At 49.3% G+C, this 17605-nt stretch overlaps 1 protein-coding gene across 1 annotated transcript; it reads left to right on the forward strand.

Moving 5' to 3' along the window:
- Positions 1-1424: 1424 nt before the first annotated feature.
- ASCL1 (achaete-scute family bHLH transcription factor 1) lies at positions 1425-3222 on the forward strand. The gene is made up of 3 exons (XM_036019502.1): positions 1425-1561; positions 1947-2759; positions 3140-3222. The coding sequence occupies exon 2, from the start codon at positions 2029-2031 to the stop codon at positions 2710-2712; it is 684 nt and encodes a 227-aa protein (XP_035875395.1). The 5' UTR covers positions 1425-1561; positions 1947-2028; the 3' UTR covers positions 2713-2759; positions 3140-3222.
- The last annotated feature ends 14383 nt before the right edge of the window (positions 3223-17605 follow it).

Below are 17605 nucleotides of genomic sequence, written 5' to 3' on the forward strand. Positions count from 1 at the left end.
CGCGACTTGAGACACGCCCCAGCCTCCTTCCACAGCAGAGCGGTGGAGATTGGACCCGGTGCTCGGTCAGCTTTTTCCCCCCGAGCACCGTGTCCCAAGGCGCCCCGAAGTTGGACCAGGCTCCGGCCACAGCGCCACAGGGCCGAGGGCCCAGGAAGGGCGCCTGAGCGGGCGCTGTCCAAGCGGCTGAGAGACGGCTGCAAGCGCCTCCCCCTCCCTCGCGGGGCCAACACGCGGCTCTGCCGGGCTCGGCTCCCAGTCGCCTGCCACCAGCCCGCCCGGCACACGCCTGGGGCGGGATGGAGGCTGCGCCAAGGCCGCCGAGGTGCCTGCGGCGGCACCGAACAACCAGGGAAGCTCCTCCAGCCCCTCAATGAGATTCATTACCCTCCCCTGCACCCCGCGCCCCACATCTTTTCCCCCAGATCCAGCCGCGAATATCCCAGAGAAGTGCCTTTATGCACCACCCCCCTCCACCGGATCGGAAACTATCCTTTGGAGGGACGATGATACACGCAGCCGGAGATGGGGCGGGGAGGGGGGCATCCGTGATGTGTGTGCACACCTGTCCAAGGGCGCTGATAACAACCAGCCCGCAGTGCCACCACTTCCTTCTCCTCGGAAGCTTCCACACTGGTTGGTTGTGGGGAGCACCACCCAGTTTTTAGAACTGGATGGAACGTTGCAGACCATCCAGTCCAACCTCTGTTGTTACAGACAAGCAAACTGAGGCTCAGCGAGGACGCCACTTACCGAGGGCCACAGAGCTAGTGAGAGAACGCTTTGGGACTGGAACCGAAGTCTTAGCAGTACTTTTAGTTTTAAGAGTCCAGTACTTTGGGAGGTGTTGCCCCCATCTTTCTGAACTTTCAATCGCAAATTTGCCTTGCAAGGACAGGGAAGACCCCCACCCCCACCCCGAGAAGAACAGTGAGTAGGAGGAGAAAACAGGAAACATGAAGCCCCACTCCCCTCTAACTTCCACACCGCCCGTGCCGCTTTTTCCGTCCAAATCCTCCCCTGTGCTGAGCTCCAAGTTCTTAGGAGAATCCCAGGGCACTTCACCCCAAACTGTCAACCCTTACACCCCAACTCCCAGAGCATTTTTGCCCCTCCTGTGACGCCGCCCCCCCTTTCTAGAGCCACCCCCGGCTGCGGCCCGCCCCGAGCGCGCCGCCTGTTTATTCAGCCGGGAGCCCGGCACGCGCCAGGCGCACGCACTGCAACAACAAACCCTGCTGAATGGGGAGTTTGCACCGAGCGGCTGCAGGGAACGCGCGGGGCGGGGGGGAGGGGAGAGGTGGGGGGGAGTTTAGGGAGTGGGTGGGAGGTGGAGGTAGGAGGAGGGGGGGAAGTGGGGGCTGCAGCCGCTCGCTGCAGCAGCGGGGAGTGGGGGGCAAGGCGGGGCCAGGGCTGCGCGTGGGGCTGGGTGTCCCATTGAAAAGGGAGCCGCACTCCGGCCGCCCAGCATTCTCACTTCTGGCCAGGGAACGTGGACGGCGCACCGACAGGGAGCCGGCCAGGGCGGGCGAGCGAAAGAAGGAAATAAGAAAGAAAGGAGGTTAACAAAATAATAAAAACCGCCTGCCCCACGGCTGGAGAGATCGAAACCCGGCGCAAGAAAGCGCAGCCTTAGGGGGAGAGGAACGGGAGACTCAGCAGAGCGCGCTCATCACTGACTTTTGCTTCTTCTGCTTTTTTTCTTTTAAAACAAGAAGGCGCTAGCAGCAGCCTCACACGCGAGCGCCACGCGAGGCTCCCGAAGCCAACCCGCGAAGGGAGGAGGGGAGTGAGGAGGAGGAGTGGAGGGAGGAGGAGGAAAAGCATTTGCACTTTCTTTGCTCCCAATCTACGAAGTCTCCCGGGGATTCTGTAATATTTTAAACTCCCCTGCGGACCCCCTCTTCATCTCTCTCCTTCTTTCCCTCTCTGTTCGTGCACCCCAGTCCTGTCTGCGTCTCCCTCACGCGCCCCGCACCTCGCGCCCCCGCTCGCTGCGATCCCGCGACTCCTTGGCAGCCGCTGCGCATGGAGAGCTCTGCCAAGATGGAGAGCGGCGGCGCCGGCCAGCAGCCCCAGACGCAGCCCCAGCAGCCCTTCCTGCCGCCCGCAGCCTGCTTCTTCGCCACGGCCGCGGCGGCGGCAGCGGCGGCGGCGGCGGCGCAGAGCGCGCAGCAGCAGCCGCAGGCGCCGCAGCTGAGCCCGGCGGCCGACGGCCAGCCCTCAGGGGGCGGTCACAAGCCCGTGCCCAAGCAAGTCAAGCGACAGCGCTCCTCCTCGCCCGAACTGATGCGCTGCAAACGCCGGCTCAACTTCAGCGGTTTCGGCTACAGCCTGCCGCAGCAGCAGCCGGCCGCCGTAGCGCGCCGCAACGAGCGCGAGCGCAACCGCGTCAAGCTGGTCAACCTGGGCTTTGCCACCCTTCGGGAGCACGTCCCCAACGGCGCCGCCAACAAGAAGATGAGCAAGGTGGAGACGCTGCGCTCCGCGGTCGAGTACATCCGCGCGCTGCAGCAGTTGCTGGACGAGCACGACGCGGTGAGCGCTGCCTTCCAGGCCGGCGTGCTGTCACCCACCATCTCCCCCAACTACTCCAACGACATGAACTCCATGGCCGGCTCGCCGGTCTCCTCCTACTCGTCGGACGAGGGCTCTTACGACCCCCTCAGTCCCGAGGAGCAAGAGCTGCTCGATTTCACCAACTGGTTCTGAGGGGCCTGGCCTGCTCCAGGCCCCGGTGCGATGGACTTTCGAAGCAGGTAGGTTGCATTTTAGAGTGCAGGGGGTGAAAGGGGTTTCCTTGTCTTCATCTTTTTTTCCTTCCCCTTAGTCTCTGGAGGAGGAGGACTGTCTCCACGGAATCGGGGGAGGGGGGACAGGGATTGATTTCAGGGACTTGCTCGAGTTAGGCGATTTGAAATCCTGATTTGCTACTTTCAGCATTGGCCTCTGAGAGTGGCTTTGCCCAGGTCTGCAAGGACTGGAGATAGGGGTGCGGTGGGTGGAGGGACGCTGAAGAACCGAGTCCTAAGACCTGTCAAAAGAGGAGCTCTACCTCCCCCTCCCTAAACCGTCATTCCCCCTAACGCTGGCCTCGGAGTTCACTTTAACCTCTCCCGTTCTTCTCCTTATGTTATAGGGTGACTGCACAACCTGCACCTGTAGTGCTTTCTCGCCAGTGATGCTGGAAGGGAGGAAAACGAAAAAAAAAAAAAAAAAGAAGAAGGAAAAAAAAAAAAGACAACCAACTCCAGTACCAGACAAGCGACCCTGGCCTGCTAAGCGAGGCTCTCACAAAACGGGGATGCGTTCAGAACCGTATCTTGGCACTCCAGTCATTCACGGAGATGAGAAGAGTGACTAGGACCTGAGTCCGTGTGCAAAGTGCTGCCTGTGTGCAAAGGCAGCGGGCTCCTGGCAGAAGAGAGCAGCACACATCCCATAGCAACTCCCACCCGAACTAACAGGCAGAGCTGAAGGCGCTGGCTGGGTGTCCTCACCTCCCCGCCCTCTGTGAAAGCGCAGTTCCCAACCCTCTAGCAATGGGTTGATGTCTTTCCTCTCAGTATCCTCCATCTCCATAAGCTGTGGGCATTTGTCTGCAGTGAAACTAGGCTCTAGACTCAGTCCTTTGACACCCCATGCTCGGGCCCCTTCCCCAAGCCCCACTCCCTCATGCCACCTTTCCTACCATTTTCATCACAGGATGCTTCCAATCTTTTGTGAATTTTTTTATTATAAAAAATCTATTTGTATCTATCCTAACCAGTTTGGGGATATATTAAGATATTTTTGTACATAAGAGAGAAAGAAAAAAATTTATAGAGTTTTGTACAAATGGTTTAAAATGTGTATATCTTGATACTTTAACATGTAATGATATTACCTCTTCATATTTTAGATGTGTAGCTCACCTTACAACTGCCATTGCCCCCTATGTGGTTTTGTAAAGAACTCTCCTCATAGGTGAGATCGAAAGGCCACCAGATGTACTTAATTAAGCACCAATGTGTCTTACTTCATAGAAACTTTGTTAATGTATTAATGATGTTATTAAATCCTGTTCCAGAACAAAGTTTATGCAGCTACTGTCCAAACGCAAAGTGGCAGCCCGTGGTTTTTGATAGGTTGCCTTTTGGGAAATTTCTATCACTGCCTTTTTTTCCTTCCTGTTTTATTACAAACTTACAAAAAAAAAAAAACATGTATAACCCTGTTTTATACAAACTAGTTTCGTAATAAAACATGTTTCTTTTTTTTTTTTAACAAGTGAAAAAGTCTTCTTTGACTCCCCTGCCCTGTCCAAGTTACGGAAATGCCAAAGGGAAGGGATGGGTGGGGGGGGGGAGGGGGATACAAAGCGTGCTAATGGGCAGACATGACCAGGATAAGAGCCTAGGCCAGTCCTACCTGAGGTGGCTCTGTGACGAGTGTTTTCTTCCCCTGTTAAGCTGCACATATACTCATACACCAAGAGAATAGGTGGTGATTGATGGCTGCACTGTCTCTTGATAATATGACTTAATATTTTTTAAAAAATGCCCCCAAAAGTAAACTGGCAAAAAGAGGGCCCTCACTCCACCTTCTCACCCTTACGCACATTTCTGAGTTGCTCACTGTGAGGTTGCAGAGGGGCTGGATGAAATAATACGCTCAGGGGTGGGAGGAAGGACGGTGGTACTGGGTTCGCCAGGGCTGGCCAGCAGAAGCAGCCGTCTCCACACTCCCAGGGATGGGTGTGTTCCTCCTTCACTTCCAGGCACACGTTTTCTACTTCTCTTCCCCAGGATGCACACTTTCCATACTGATTTTAAGTGAAGGGCACGTTTGAGATGAATTCCTGGAGGAAGGAATTAGATGGAAAGAAAGAAAAGCCTTAGAAATGTGCTGTTGCTTCAGAGACACTGGCCCATCTAAGCTGGTGACTCTATCCCAATAGCGTGAGCTGCGTGTAAAAGTACCCAATTACCAAGATTCAAAAAGAAATTGGTGGGGTTTTTGGCTGGCTTGCTTCTTGTCAGTTAGCAGGGACGTGATCAGAATGCCACTCCGCCTCTCGCCGGCGCCTCGCTCGCCTCCTGCGTTACTTGCACATTCAGTTTGCGTGTCTCCAGCCAAGCGGAAAGCCGAGCGCAAAATGCGTCTTACAAAACCCAACAAAGAACGGGGAGCCAGCACGTCTTCCAGAGTTAAAAATCTAGTCTGTGTTGGTACATCTATACTATTTAGAGGCACAGAATAATCATTTTTTAAAGCTGCGATGAGCGGAGCACGCCACGGCGTCTGATGTCATTTTGCTAAATGACCCTCTATAGAATGCACGTTGAGGCTTCAGTCCCTTTCAAAGAGATGAGCGTAATTAAGGGGAAAAAAATCAGTAAATTCCTCATCGCCATAAATAATCGGACTTTCTGCCAGCAGTGGGCCAATTTAGAGCTTACTTGAGGGAAGTAATGCTTTTGTGATGCCTGCTTTTATTTTTATCTTCTCATTTAAAGGACCAGAGCTGGGCTCCCCCACTCATTTTTCTTTGAACTTAGCTCCTTTGCGAGTTTTCAGATAAGGTAGGCAAAGAAAGTGTAGCAAGTCATTTATTGCTATGAATATAACATTAGGATAATGTTTCAGCCCCCACAAAGGGGATTTTGCCCCCCCCCTTCTCCCCCCTGAAGACAGGTGTTCTTTTACTCACTTCTGAATGGGAAGAAATATCCAGTCTCGTTAAACTCGAGGCAAAGTTAGCCGTTGTTTGCCACAATGCGAAGGCAAACTCTAAAAATTCACAGAAACACACACAATTTTGCCGAAGCTAGGAAAGGGCAAAGCGGGGATTGGGCAAAATCTCATTACATCTGCTCTAATCGCTTAGCAACACAAAGCCGGGGCTTGTGCGGCAAAGGGAAGCCATTCACCGCGCTGTGACAGGCCGCATTCAGCCAGCATTAGTCAGTTCCATAAATCACCGCTGCCCATTGGCTGCGCGGCGGGCTGTCAGCGAAATACAAAATGTAGACCCCAGCGGCCAGCAATCATGGCCTCCCCCGCCCACCCCCGGTCCAGCCCCCACCCCACTTGCTTCAGGGGGTGGGGGGTGCTGGGGGAGAAAACTGCCCTGACTTTATTGACTGAGAAATCTTACCTATTCAACAAATGACCCGAAGACCACCGAGTTAAGACTGGAGACACGCATGAAATTGACGAGGAGGAGCGGGGGAGTGCAGAAGAAAGAGAATAAACAGGCCGCAGAGCCACTGAATGCGAGTATTATCTGAGGCTGGGCAGGAGCTACCCGGACACACGTATCACCTCCCTGACACGGCCTTACAGCCTTTAACTTTTTTTTTTTTTAATTGTAAGTTAAGAGGGTGTGTAGGGAGAAGAATCTCTCTCCTGTTCACATCAGGCAGGCCCACCAAGGAAGAGAGAAGAAGTCTGACCTGCTCTTTGCATTGGGCATCAAAAGAATAGGACTGAGGTGTAGTAAGAAAGAGGGAGTAGAAGGTGCTTTTCTGCTTTGCTGTGCTTTCGGGGCTGGGGATGTTAGAACACAGAATCAAGGGCCGGGTTCCTCCTGAGCTTCCGTATTCTCGTTGGTAACATGGGCTTGATGGTACCCCCAGCAGCAGGAGGAGACAATGTAAAGGAGTTAGCACATGGCCTTGTGGGGGAGGTTACAAGCAATATGTAAATGTGAGTGCCTGTTGTTAATTCTTATCTTTTGGTTCTGTCTCTCATTTTCCTGGGGGCTGGAGAGTTGATGCCTCTGAATCACAGACTGCCTTTGAGGTTTACCCACAAACCACAGAGAAGTCTGGGAGTAGATGTGGAGTCAAGTTAGACTTTCCCGGGGAGCCCAGGTCACCTTACTTCAAACTCCACCTTCTCTGAGAAGCTTTACTTGTCTACTGTGTCTAAAGCAGAGCTCTATGTAGGCCATAGACACTCTCCATTGATTATGCTGTTTCTCCTTCTTGGCATTTACCACCATCTGAAAAAAAAAATGCAGTTGCTGCCAATAGCCCCTACTAGATGGAAAACTACATGGACACGGTGACCTTACCTGTCTTGTTCACTGGTATCTCCCTAGCCCTTGGGGAGACAGGTATTTGTCAACTGAATGGGTGGTCTGAATGGGTGATGCATTGATAGCTGTGTTCCCTATCCTTTCTTTCTTTCTCCAGACCCACTTTCTGCCCTCTCTGCTCTGCTCTGCATCTCCAAAGGTTGATCTCCATACACTTCATCACTAGGGCTTCCTTGCCTTCTGGCTTCCTGTTAGGTTTGGTCACTGGGAGGCACCAAGAGGAGATTGTGAGGTAGGAGGGAAGGTAGGTGGGACCTTTACGTCCTTGCTCCTCATTGCTTGGCCTCAGTTGCTTTGGCAGGGGCTCTGCTCCTTAGTCTAAGGCCACAGCTTGGTCAGGAGGCTTCTCTCCCATGGCACCGGCTCTTGTTACTGCAGCTGTTATAGGTGCAGCCACACTTCCTCTTCTTGTTCCTTCAGTCCCAGAGGTAGCAAGGGCTCTGCCTGGTTCGCAGTCTCTGGCTGCTGTGTCATTCTGATTCCCTTAGCCCCATGCGCATCTCTGTCTCTCTGTTAACCTCTGTTCATGGACCATTTCAAGTGTGCCCTCTCCTCCTGCGGCCCCTGGCTGGTACACAGGCTATTCTCCCACAGGTGCTCAGGGATGTATTCGCTTTGGGCAAGATTTTCAGGGACTCGTGGCAGTCAGTAAGAAACTTTCTAGGGCAGAGGTGAACCTAGCTCTGTTCAAAACCTAACTCCGGACAATCACTTCCATCTTTTTGAGCAGAGATTGACTTACCTGCAAGTTTGCAAAAGAACTGTTACAGTTTTCTGTTCTGGAAAATGAGGATTATCTTCCCTTTTATGGGTCAACTGATAAATTGAAGAGGAAAGAGCTTTGGAGCTGTCAATGACTATATCAGTGCAAGAGGTCATTGCTTCTCACGACCTTCCAGAACCAGACAAGAGGTGGTGCTGGGGACTTGCCACCAAGATAAACAAAGGCCACGATGCTCTTGAGAAGTCATTCATGCCTTCATTCATTCATTCACTCATTCACCATTTATGCACTCATTTTAAAAAGGGAGGGAACATGATGAAATTTACTCAGCATTTCTAGGATCTAATTGTCTTAATTTTTATGTTCTAGAGTGAGCTCCAAGAAGCTTGTGTTATTGCAACCTCTTTTAAAAACACTACGGATGCTTCTCTGCTGTACTAATGTCCTCGTTCCTGTTTCCCTTATCCGACTGTTGAGAAGTCTGAACTTTTCTCTCTCTCTTCACTCCTGGGCCAAGAAATGATTCATTTTCGGATTTCCCCAGAAACTCCAGGTTGTCGGGGTCAAAGGTAGGGAGGGGAGTGGATTCATTGACACTCAAGTTCTCTTCCGTCTGCCAAGGCAAAGGGCTGGGTTCTAGCGCAGGTCCAAGTTATACTCTTTCTTCCTTTGTATGCAAGATTAGGTTGTTACAATACGGGGTGTATAGGTTAATGGCAGGAAGCGAGTTGCCGCGCAGACGCGGGCCTGGAGCGCGTGTCAGGTTTAATGATTTATTCAAGCTGCAGCGCATCCTGGCGTTGATTGGCTGCAGGCATGCGTCCGCTGTCAGCCGCGCGCGCCTCGCCAGGCCTCGCCCGGGCTACCTGACCACAGGGGTGGCGCGGGGGTAGCGGGAGGAGGCGCGGGCACCAGTCCTGGAGGGGAGCGGTGTGGAAAGAAGGAAGAGGTAGGAGGTGAGAGAGGGGAGGAGAAAGAGATGGAGTTGGGAAAGAGAGAGATGAGGGAGAGAAAAGGATTGGAGGGGAAGGGGAACGGGACAGAGAGGACAGAATGGGCGGAGGGAGGAAGAAAAATGTTGAGGATAAGGTAGGGAAGGAGAGAAAGGAGGAGAGATGGAGAGAGAGAAAAAAGAGATAAACAAGAGGGAGAAAGTGACAACGGGGTAAAATTAATGAGAGACTAGAGAGGTTGGAGAGGGAAGTGGGACCCGTTTCCAGAATGTCCCACGTGCGCCCCCCCTCCAGGCAGCCTGCAGGCAGCGGCTCACAAAGCGGCCTTTGATGCGCTCGCTACCAGGACTATTTTGGGGACGAAATGGTGGGGGAAAGGCGCCAACCCACACTCCTTGAAAGGAGACACTTTCTGCAAAGTACGTTGGAGAGGACTGGGTCCTGGGTCTGGGCGGTCGCGGCAGGAAGTGGATGCTGGGACAAAAGCTCAGCACCTGCCAAAAGCGGAGCACTGGGAGAGCACCTCCCGGCCCGCCCCCTCCCTGCTCCCCTGCGGTCCTGGGGCCAGGGGAAGCTGCAGGGCTCGGCTTAGGCGCTGCCCAGCACCGCTGCCCCTGGGTCCGACTGCGGCTGAATTCCCTCCTAAATCCTCTCGGGACCCAAGCACTTCTGCCTACCTCTCTTTGGGTCTTTCTCTAACTGTCCTCTGAGTCCCCTTCTCCCTCTCCTCTCAGTTTTCGTTCTCCCTTTACTTCTTCCTCCCCCCCTTCTTCCTTCACTCATTTGCTCTCCTTCGGTTTTGTCATCATTTTGGACCAGAAAACCCAAACAGTTCTAGATTGGAGGCCTTGTCCGGCCAGTGGGCCCTTTGGAAGGAGTTTGTGGGGTCGAGAGAGAGAGAGTTGGAGGCGAAGGGGACGTGGCATTTGGAAATCAAGTGGGAAACCCAGTCCGCTGCATTTTCCCCGGATGAAGTTGTTGGGCCCAGAGAGTCAACAGGCAGAGTCAGCTGCTTGTGTGTGGGGAGCTGAAAATTCTATCAATAACCACCCCTGTCCCCCAGACCAAGAAAGAAGTAAAGCTCCCCACCCCCCCGCCCCATTCAGCCCTACCCTCCCGCGTCCAGAACACACAGCCTTTGGCCTCCCCCAGCTATAGCTTTACACTAGGGAAAACAGTCTGTCTCCATTGTCCAGGTGCCAGCAGGGCCTTTGGCGAGAGGGAGGCCGGCCAGCCCTCTGATCAGACTCAAAGGTTAGTTAAAAGACAAAAACAGCTGAAAGTCTTCATGAATAATGCTGGGCCAGCCCCCCCCCCACTCCCACCCCCCCTTAAGTCGTAAGTCCCCCCACCCTCCAGCTCAGTGTAGTGCAAGCCCGGATCAATGCCCTACCACTTGGTTATGCTGCTCGCCTGAGTCAGAATTTCACAGAACGGCCCAGAAGAAAAGCGCCCACAATTAGGGGTCGCCTGTCAGAAAACATTAACGCCTTCCTCTCCCAGCCTGTCAGGCCCGCTGCAGACACAAACCGCCATGGCGAATTGTCCCTCCACCCCACGGAGGCCCCCGCCAGCCAAAGGAGCAGGGATTTGAAAGCCAAAGGAGAGGGAGCCTGCCTCAGTGTGGTGTCTGCAGTGTTTGGATGTGAGGAGATGGCCCTGGCTTCTTCTGAAGAGTCAGGATGAGATACCTGGGCAAAGTCATCAGAGATAGCCCTATGGGTGGGCAGATGGACAGACTCCCCAGAGCAGAGCAGTATGGCAGATAATTTTCCCTGTGATGGACATGGTTAACATATATGCACATGGCTACACCCTCATCGCCTGCTTACTGGGCATTTTCCAAGTGCCAGGCATCTTATTTTGTACGTTATCTGAGCATAGTAATACACTCTCATTAGGCAGTGTATTACTATGTTTACCTTATAGATAAAAAACAAGAGGGGCTCCAAGAAACTATTGAACTTGCCCATGAATATGTAGCTAGGTAGTGGCAGAGGCAGGGTGTGACCTCAGGTTTGCCCGATCCCCAATTTCGTGTTCTTTCCTCCATAATCCAGCCCATGGTTTCTCCAATTAGATCCAGAGACCAGCTCTGTGCTTGTCTGCTTCTGAAAACTTTACCAGTATGTGAGAATGTTCTTTGTCATTTCCATGAAATTACAAAGACTATTCCTTGCTTCTAGAACAGTTATCTAGCACACAGTTGACACTCAATAACTTGTGGGAGGGAGAAAAGAGGGAAGAAAAGGAGAAACCAAAGGAAGGGGGGAGGAAGGATTCCTTCTGAAGAAAGATTCTTTAGATTTTCTTTGAACATAATTTTGTCCTGAAAGATATTTGATTTTTGGGTCAAGAGATCTGGTTGTAATTCTCCATGTATCATCAGTTAGGTAGGGAGTTAAAACTTTGTTTCCTCCTCTGTGTAAGTGGAGATAACAGCTAACTGTGAGTGTAATCATGAAGACAGAGTAAGATAAACTATGCCAAAGTGCCTAGCATGGTATCCAACACATAGTAGGTACTCAAGACAGTTCACTGTATTTTTCAGGCTATAAGACACACTTTTTTACCGCACTTCTTGATTCAAAAAACTTTCCCCAATTTTCCTCCTCTAAAACCTAGGTGCATCTGGGGTCCGCACCATAAGATGCACCTAGATTTTAGAGGAGGAAAATAGGAAAAAAAAGTTTTTTGAAGCAAAAAATGTGGTCAAAAAGTTCATCTTGTAGTCTGAAAAATACGGAAGTTGATAGAAAAAGAGGATTTGGTCTTTCATTTTTGTGTATCAAGAAACTACATGCCACACATACAATTACATCCCCGAGACAAAAGTACAGTATGTGGTGAAGTCATCATGGACTTTTGTACTCTTCTGTTCTATGGTGTCTGTGTCATCAAGATGCTGAGAGATAAAGCAGAGTCCAAGTTCATGGTTCTGAGGGAGGTTGCCTAGTGGTGTAGAAGAGTTTCAGGGCCTCCAAGATGTGAGCAGTCATCCTTTTGTAAGACAAGAATGAAGCACCAAGAAGTGATTACTTTGCTAGGAGACAGTAAGCATTAGAAGTTAGACTTGGCCTCTGTACTCCCCTCCAGGAACCCTATTCTCTCAGCATTCTGGAGTGACTCAGAACTTTCGCCTCTTCCACTGGCTTTAGAAAGAACATTTTTAGAAAACCATTTGTAGAAACTCAAGGGTTGGCCAGGGCTCCCACGATATCTGTCACTGGTGAGACTATTGAAGTGGGCATCGACTCCCAAACCTCCGGGACTGCGGGTGCCCACCTCGCCCTGATTCCACTCTCCAGTGAGCTCATCCAAGCGCCGAAACACCATCTAAAAGAAATGGAAACAAGAAGAGCTCTAGTTTATGACTCCAGGAATATTTCATAATTCTTCAACAGTTGGTCAGCTTCTCAGTCCGCGTGCTCCCACTGCGGCCTCTTGTGAATGTTTCGGTCTCCAGACAACAGCGTGATTTCTCCTCTGTCCTCCCACCTCCTTCCTTCCTCCTCCTCCTCTGAGCAACCTTCTTCATCTTCCCAAAGACAGATTCTGTGCTTGATACATATGCATTCCCTCACTGACTGCTGGCCAAAAGTAAAGGAATGTAAACATGAGGTCCGCTTTGGGGGGACATTTTGGGAGAATATTACATTGTCTGAAAATGTTCAGAATACAGCCACGCAGGCCGGCCTTGTGAACCGCTCCCTCTCCCCACCCGGCACGTGATATAAGATCACTGAAGTGAACACTGTATTTGGGTGACTGCTGTGATGTGGTCAGTGATGGTTTATGGAAACTAATGATGCTATCCTCTCCAAGGAAAAATAGAATGAGAGAACATCGCAGCCCTGGGAGGGAGCCAGGCTAGACCGGTCCAGCTTCATCTTCAGACACGTCATAGTGTCTCCACTTCCTGAGGAGTTGGACGCCAAGCTTAGGAGAGAATTCAGCACCTGCACCTGGCGTGTCCTTCCTCCAGGGTTTTCCTGTTGGAGCAGCCACAAAGAGGCCTGCTCGTGTTCACCTCTCCACTCTCGAGAATATTACCTTGCTTCACTTGAACACACGAGTGAAGAGGATTAATTTCGTGGCATCTACATACGTTATACATTTCAGCAAACAGCCAATTTGTTGCTAGGGATCCTCTACAGATAGAAATAGACATACTCATTCTAATTCTAGGTACTTTTTCTAAGGAGAAAGATTAGACATGTTCAAAAGACACCCAGAAAAGAGTGTTTGTTATAATCTTATTACTTCTAAATTAATGTCAAAAAGTATAAAACAGCTTGAACTTTTCATGTTGGAGTACTGGTTCAAATAAATATTAGCGGACTTATATAATAGTATATATTGTAAATAATATTTAATGGAATATAGATTTATGTTTACTAACGTGGAATATATCTGTGATATATTACACATAAGTGAAAAGGAAAAAAAACAGCTATCACCTATCATTCTCCTAACCAGAGAAAACCAGTCAACCTTTAATCTACACGTTTCTTGACAGAATGGTATCATGTAATTCAAGTTTTCACTTAAAATGTGAACACTAGTCAGTTTAGTTATTAATTCAACACATATTTTCCCAGGCCCTATTCTAGGCCCTCAGGATACGGTGATGAAAAAGCTAACGTGATGTCAGCCCTTAAAGCTTATGGAGTAAGGAAGACATAACACCCACCAGTTACACATTTCTGAAGCATCAAATCGTCTTCTGCAACACAGTTTCAAATGGTGACTGAATGTACAATAACCTCCTAACTAATCTGTGTGTTTTCACACAAAGAGGTTCCTTTCTCTTTATTTTTAGTTTTTGCTGTTTGTGAATAGATCCGGTGATGAAAAACCTTCTAGCCAAACAATTACGCATGATTATATCCTCAGGATACAGTTGAAGAGGAACTGCTTTGTTAAGAGATGTGCTTTTTGGAGATTTTTGGATTCACACTACCTAATTGCCTTCAGAAATGTTGAATCAGTTATGATTTCACCAGCGGTGATGTGAGTACCAATACATGCTGTACTTAATGCTGGGTATTATTATACAAATAAATAACTTTACCAATTGGTAAGTTGAAAAAAAATTATGTCTCTCATTTCTCCTGTATCACTAGCGACATGCAATTTTTTTCATATTTATTTACACTACTGATTTTCACACACCGGATGGACTGAGGTGAGCTACATTTTAATAAGTGGGGGGCAGCATTTGCTTAAAATTCATATTCTTTTTTTAAAGATTTTATTTATTTGTTTTTAGAGAGGGAAGGGAGGGAGAGAAAGAGAGAGAAAGAGAAACATCAATGTGCAGTTGCTGGGGGGCCGTGGCCTGCAACCCAGGAATATGCCCTGGCTGGGAATTGAACCTGCAATGCTTTGGTTCGCAGCCTGCGCTCAATCCACTGAGCTACGCCAGCCAGTTAAAATTCATATTCTTGAAGACTCTGATGAACTAAGTGGCTCTGACGTAAGGCCGTTTTGATTTTAATGTTAGGCCTTCTGGGGGGATGAGCCAGAGAGATCAGAAACAGAAACTTATGGATAAGATAAAACCATCAGTCTTGTAAAGGTGACTTATATTCTCAGTTTACTTTTCCAAAGTTCCAGGGCTTAAAGGTCCTGGGCGGTAACCCGTAGGTGGGGGAATGCAGAGGAGGATTACATTGGACTCTGACTCCCCAAGCGTTCCTGTCCCCCTTTTCCAACCTCCCCCTATTCCCACTCTTGCTGACCTCCCAGCCCTGCCCCCCACCTGTGGCTGGCCTAGAAAAGAAAGCCACTTCCATCGGCCTGGGCTGCCTGGGGAGATCTATATTACTCTGGGGAGGACAAGAGCCGTCCTCATCTTGGTAAAGTGTGAAATTCGGTTTTGATTGCCAAGGGAAGCCACCTCAATGGGATTACACCGTGACCCTGTAGATTAAACTCAGCCATATGGCCTGGGGGTGCTTCTTCCTACTGTCAGGTAACAGCACATTGCTAGTGACGTGGCGAGGACATTTTCCGATGGAAAAACAAAGCCACCTGGACTGGAATAAAGGAAGTGAAAAAATGACAAGATGACGGTAAGCATTAACAGAGCTCTCAAAATCTGTGGGCTTTGAAGAAGAGATGGGGTTTGTTGCAGTTATAAGTGAAAGCTAATGAGCATGAGCTTAGTGTTAGAAAGAGTTCTGGCTGCTTGGCGTGGTAGATAGAGATTTTGTGTTTTCATCAAAAGGGTTTCCAGTGTGGGCTCAAAGAGACCGCTTAACCTCACCTAGCCTCAGTTTCTTCATCGGTTAAGTGGGCATAAGAACAGAATAGGATATGTGATGGGGATTTGTAAGCTGCTAGCTGCTCCACACATGTAACAAAAAAATATAGATGGTTTTATCAGTCGGAGTTCTATGTTGCAAGCAACAGAAATAAACTTTGGCTGATTTAAACTAGACTAAACTTAATGAAAGGCTTTAAGTCACTCACAGGATTACAAGAAAGGTTGATTCCAGCGTCAGAAAATGGACTAGTAAAAGTGAGGCTGAGCGGCAGCCAAAATCATGACTGAAACCATAGGTAGGGGACGGTGCAGCTACTTCAACCTCCAAACTCTGGACACCCTGGTCTGTGCTGCCACCATCTCCAGGACTAGACACCGGATGTCCTCCCGGCACTGACAGTGTCACTTCCTAGAAACTGGTTGGCTGTAGCCCCAGCCCCAGCTGCTATGGTGACAGAGATGAATTCTCTGCTGTCCTTGCTTCCTAGGGCCAATAGCTATCAAATCCACATCTGCGGGTGAGAGCTTCTGATTGGCTGAGACACAGACGCGAAGGAGACCAAGAAAGAGGTGTCTGGCCTCGCCCACTTTCATACTAAGAGATGGGCTCTGCTTTCTACCCAAATGCTCAAGAACATCCAAGGGAAGGATGCTCAGATGCTGGGCAGCCTAAAACAAAACAAAACAAAACAAAACAAAACAAAACAATAAACAACAAAAAAGGCAAAGAGCTTATAGAACAAGGATCAGCAAACTATTACTATAAAGGGTAGCAAGTAAATATTTTCGCAATTGTAGTGTAAGAGCAGCAGGAGCAATATGTAAATGAAAGAGTGTGGCTGTGTTCCAATAAAACTTTATTTACAAAAGCAGGGTTTGGCCTTCAGGTCATCGTTTGCAGATTCTTGTTCTAGAGTGGTGGTGATGGTGACAACTAGGACAACTTTAAAAACCGTCTTTTGCCCTGGCTGGCATAGCTCAGTGGATTGAGTGCGGGCTGCGAACCAAAGTGTCGCAGGTTCGATTCCCAGTCAGGGCACATGCCTGGGTTGCAGGCCATGACCCCCAGCAACCACACATTGATGTTTCTCTCTCTCTCTCTCCCTTCCTTCCCTCTCTAAAAATAAATAAATAAAATCTTTAAAAAAAAAACCTGTCTTTTGAGTCTTGGCTAGAAATGGATGCAGGTGGAGATAGCAGCAATTCACTCTTGGTAACTGTGGCTTTCACTGTGCAAATAGTTTCCAGTTAGGTGGTTAATGACAGGCACACTATTTGAATTACAGTTGACATTTGAGCAGTAGTTGAATCCCCCTCCAGGTGAGACGTGTGGTGGAGAAGGAGATGTCTTCCATTCTGCCCTCTTGTATGATCACTCCAGGTTTCCCCTGGGTCCCCCAGGTGCTCCTTGCCCAGCTCTGCTGCACTATTACACCTTTTAGGGCATATGGCATCCTTGCCTGTCGTGGATGATATCAGAAGGCCACTGAGTTTCCTCCAGGAACCTGGAGTCTTTTCCCAAGTGCAGGTCAGCCATATTGGTGAACTAATCCATAGCTTCTTTCCTTTTCTGTGTGATGTTGCCATAACTGGTTTATGTGACCTGGGGACAGAGGAGAGTCAGTTCAGTGGACTTCATGACAACTCATCAGATGTGAAATCATCAGGTGGAAAAAGATTGTGTCCTTCTTCCTGTCGTTCATTTAACTCATAGGAATTGAGATCCCGAAGTCTGCCTTGTCTGCACTGGGCAGTGAGGCTGTAAAGTGAATGTCCAGGAGGACGTTTAGTTGGTTTTGTTTGTCCTTATAAGCAAGACTTTTTTCCTGAAATCACTCATTTGTTATATCTGTCTCTCCCAAACATACTAAATGTTGCAGGGAAATGAGCTTTTTCATCATTATGTGAGGGGGATTGGTCCTCACTTTGATCAGAAATAGGTTTGATGGGATGTGCAGAAAACCTGACCTATGATGGTGAACCAAACAGGGGGATTTATACTCTCTTTCTTTCTTTCTTTCTTTATTTTTCTTCTTCTTTATGTATTTCTTTATCATTATCTTTCTTCTTCTCTCTCTCTTTATCTCTCTCTTTCTTCTCTCTCTTCCTTCCTTCCTTCCTTCCTTCCTTCCTTCCTTCCTTCCTTCCTTCCTTCCTTTCTTTCTTTCTTTCTTTCTTTCTTTCTTTCTTTCTTTCTTTCTTTCTTTCTTTCTCTTCCTTCCTCCCTGCCTCCCTCCCTCCCTTCCTTCCTTCCTTCTCCTTCTTTCCTTCTTGCTCTCTCTTCTTCCTTCCTTTACTTTTTTCTTTCTTCCTTTTCCTCTCTCCCTCTCTTCCTCCCTTTCTTCCTCCCTCCCTCCTTCTCTGTCTCTCTCTGAGCAAGAAGTCTGGATGTAGGAATTGGGATTAATATGATGATTCACACTGCTCTTAGGTCACAGATGCTGACCAGCTTTCCATCCTTACTTATTGGCTTGGCGGCTTGGGGTCCCAGGATGCCTGCTCCATCTCCAGAGTATGTCTGCTATCCAGGCAAGAAGGGGGAGGGTGAGGAGCAGAAGTGTTGTGCCAGCCGA

This window comes from Phyllostomus discolor, chromosome 2 (genome assembly GCF_004126475.2).
Source record: "Phyllostomus discolor isolate MPI-MPIP mPhyDis1 chromosome 2, mPhyDis1.pri.v3, whole genome shotgun sequence".
Taxonomy (NCBI): domain Eukaryota; kingdom Metazoa; phylum Chordata; class Mammalia; order Chiroptera; family Phyllostomidae; genus Phyllostomus; species Phyllostomus discolor.